Source organism: Geospiza fortis, unplaced genomic scaffold (assembly GCF_000277835.1).
Source record: "Geospiza fortis unplaced genomic scaffold, GeoFor_1.0 scaffold543, whole genome shotgun sequence".
Classification (NCBI taxonomy): Eukaryota; Metazoa; Chordata; class Aves; order Passeriformes; family Thraupidae; genus Geospiza; species Geospiza fortis.
In genome coordinates, this window is record NW_005054587.1 from 1 (window position 1) to 3866 (window position 3866).

At 49.6% G+C, this 3866-nt stretch overlaps 1 protein-coding gene across 1 annotated transcript; it reads left to right on the forward strand.

Moving 5' to 3' along the window:
• Nucleotides 1-1256: 1256 nt before the first annotated feature.
• LOC102039843 (prostate stem cell antigen-like) lies at nucleotides 1257-3314 on the forward strand (the record flags this gene model as incomplete). Its single annotated transcript, XM_005429942.3, has 2 exons — nucleotides 1257-1361; nucleotides 2873-3314. Coding segments are annotated over 2 exons (317 nt in total), but the record flags the coding sequence as incomplete, so codon positions are not given.
• Nucleotides 3315-3866: the final 552 nt, after the last annotated feature.

Here is a 3866-nt window from a genome sequence, read left to right on the forward strand (position 1 = left end):
TAACTGACACTTGCAAGGCTCCAGTGACACCCTGGGGCACAAGTAGGTGACAGGAACAGGTAATTACACCCTAATCTCACTCCTTTGAGGACAATTTTTCACCAGGGGAGGTGCCAGGTTTTTCCTGCCTTTGCTGAATGCACAGAACAGCCCAGCAGGTGTGGCCAGCACTGATTTCCATCCCCTGTGGAGCGGCATTTCCACGAGGGGTGGTCAGAGAGGAGAGAAAGCCATTTGCCCTTTAATTTCAAGGAGGGCGTGATGGAAAGGGCGAGTCAAAAGTTAAGAACTGAGACAAGGGGCTGGAAGAGTCTTTGCAATTTCCTTCTTCATCCCTCACTCAAGGCCAGGTCAGATGGGGCTTGCAGAAACCTGGTCTGGAGGGATGTGTTCCTGATGATCCTTCCAACCCAAACCATTCCATGATCCTCTTCAAGCCCTGCTGTCCCTTTGCTCTCCTCTTGCTCCCTCACTGCACTGAGTACATCCAAAATATCTCCAGCACCTGCCAAACCTGGCTCCCACCTCAACCAGGTATATTATTATCCACAAAACAAAAAGGAAAAAAAACCATTTTTTTCCAAAGCAGAGGAGATACCTTACTTTGAAGATCTCCAGGAATAGTCCTGCTTCCCTGTGGTTGAATTCTCTGGAGAGCTTTGGATAGATTGAAGATACATGAGAGGTGCAGAATTGTTCCCCACCTGCAGGGCTGGGTCCAGTTCTGGGGTCCAGCATCAGAAGGACGTGGAGCTGCGGGAGCCAGTCCAGAGGAGACCATGGAGGTCTCCATGGGGGTCTCCATGCTCTGAGGGCTGGAGCCTCTCTCCTCTGGAGCTGGGAGAGCTGGAGGTGCTCACCCTGGAGAAAACACTGAGAAGACCTTACAGTCGTTTTCAGTGCCTAAAGAGGCTCCAGGAGAGTTGGGGATAAATTTTTAAGAGGTCCCGTTGAGATAGGATAAAGGGTAATTTTTTTAAACTAAAAGAGGGTGGATTTAGGTTAACTATAATTAAGACATTGTTTATAATGAGAGTGGTAAACAAAAATGATCAGGCTGCCCAGGGAAGCTGTGGCTGCCCCATCCCTGGAAGTATCCAAATCCAGATTAAATGGGGCTTGGAGGAACCTGGTCAACTGGAAGTTGTTACTTCCCACAGCAAAGTGGTGGAACTTGATGATTTTAAAGTCCCTTCCAACCCAAACCATTCCATTATTCCCTGATTTCTCTTCTAACCCCTCTTGGTCTCCTGCAGGTTCATCTTTGCAGTGCTACAACTGCACCCGTCAGCTCAGCAGCTCCAACTGCCAGACGGTGGAGACGTGCGGAGAGAGCGACGTGTGCAAGACGGACGTGATCCGTAAGGAAAAGCGGGGGTGGAAAATGTCTTAGTTGGGATGTTGGAGCCAAACCTCTTCCCAGCCTCAGGTGTCCCATCCGGGCTCACTCAGTCTGGATACACCAGGTGGTTTGGGCCAGCAAACCTCAGTGTGCAAGTGTCTTTCACTTGTGCAAAGTTAGGTTTATTTCTCTTTCACAGCACCAAAAATTATTTGCCTGCAAGGGCAATGGTTAATTTTTTTTGCAATATTTGCAAACATGAATTAGGATGGGAGGGGCTGAGCCTGGTCCAACCTGGTTGTGAAGTTAGGAGGTGCTGATTTGAGGTGAAATCAACTAAAATGACAAAATTTCGTCTCTGTGTCTGTGGGAAAACTTGAAAAAACTCAGATTTTATCCTCCTGTTCTAAATCTTGTGTGCCCTGTCCAGATCTGTGCCAACAGCTGAGTTGCTCTTGGACCTGGGGCACAAAACCTACCAGTGCCACATTTAAGCTCCTCTCTGTCAGGCAGTAGATGGGATATCTCCAGTAGGAATTATCCCAATTGGGAATGCGCAAATCCATGACATTCACATGCAGGAGAGCCAAGATGTTGTAGGACTCTTTGTTATTTGTTGCACGTGGCAAAAATTTGGTGCCCAGAATGGATTTTAGATCTCCTGGAGGAGAATGGGTCAAACCTCCTGGAGGTCAAAATCTGCTGGTAACCAGCGATTGCCAAAAATGGCCAAAAAAATGGGCTGTACCGCAGGGTTAGAAATCAAACAATAACTGTGCCATCTGAAATGGGAATAGCCGTGTTTCCATAATTTCCCAGGTGTTGAAAGGCTCCGTGCAACAATGTTTGGGATTGGGCTTCACATGAGAGAGGGCAGGGTTAGATGGGATATTAAGAAGAAATTCCTTGCTTTGAGGGTGGTGAGGCCCAAAGAAACTGTGGCTGCCCCATCCCTGGAATTGTCCAAGGAGAGGTTGGACAGGGCTTGGAGCAGCCTGGCCTAGTGGAAGGTATCTTTGAGCACGAGATGATCTTGAATGTCCCTGCCAACACAAACCATTCTGTGATTCTGATTTTTGTCCCACAGAATGAGCATCCCATTTTGCAATTCAACAAGTCTTGGCTTGTACTGGATCCTTGTAGTAATGGTCCTGCTTTCCTCCCAGGGGTAGTGGCCTCGTGGAAGGTGTCCCTGAGCATGAGATGATCTTGAATGTCCCTTCCCAATCCAAACCATTCTGTGATTCTGATTTTTGTCCCACAGAACAAGCGTCCCGTTATTCAGTTCCACAAGTCTTGGCTTGTACTGGATCCTTGTAGTAATGGTCCTGCTTTCCTCCCAGGGGTAGTGGCCTAGTGGAAGGTGTCCCTGAGCACGAGATGATCTTGAATGTCCCTTCCCAATCCAAACCATTCTGCGATTCCGATTTTTGTCCTGCAGAACGAGCGTCCCATTATTCAGTTCCACAAGGCTTGGCTTGTGGAAGGCTGAATCTCAGGCTAACCCTAATGGTCCTGCTTTCCTCCCAGGTGTTGTGGGGCTCTTCAGCGTCATCAGCAAGGGATGTGACTCCTCATGTGAACCATCCTACCAGGACTTCAGCGTGGGCAACAGGAACATCTCCTGCTGCAGCAGCGACCTCTGCAACGCCAACGCCGCGGGCAGCGTGAGGTCCAGCTACGGGCTGGGCGGAGGGATAGCGGCTGGAGTGCTCTGGACCATCCTCAACAACAAATTCTGAGGAGCAAAGATGCCTCCCATGACCACAGAAAGTGCCAGAGCAACCCTCTAATAACAGGAATCCTAACCAGGAGCAGTGGGATGTGTTGGGCACCCAGCACCCCGGGAGCTGATGGCAACTCTTTGCCATATGATGGCTTCTGCTTTAATCTCATTGCAGAGCTCCAGTGCTACCAGATAAGGAAATGTGTGTTCATGTTATCTGCACAACACCTAAAATAAAGTTATTTCTCCACCAACTGTGTCTATTGCTCTGTCATCTATTTCTGCCCACAGCAGAGCTGCAGGTGGGTGTGTTATGTCTGGCCAATGTCCAGCCCAGGTCATTGCTGTGCAATGTGACCTGAAGTCCCTTTTATGACCAGGTAACCGCCTCAGAGGAGGAGGGAAAGGCTGCAGATGTATCTCCCTGGAGTTCAGGGAAGCCTGTCATGCTGCTTCCCATGATGTTCTCCGGGAAAAACTGGCAGCCCAGGGCTTGGGAATGCGCACTCTTGGTTGGGTTAAAAACTGGCTGGATTCCAGGCACAGAGTAGTGGGGAATGGCGCCACATCCAGCTGGTGGCAGGCCACCAGTGGTGTCCCCTGGGATCAGTACTGGGGTCAGTCCAATATATTTATTGATGGTCTGGATGAGGAGGTCAAGACCACCCTCTGGAAGCTCAGGGATGACACCAAACTGGGTGGGATGTTGATCTGCTGGAGGGCAGGAAGGCTCTGCAGAGGGATCTGGACAGGCTGGATCAGTGTTTCAGTGGTTTGAGATTGAACACCCATGAGGTG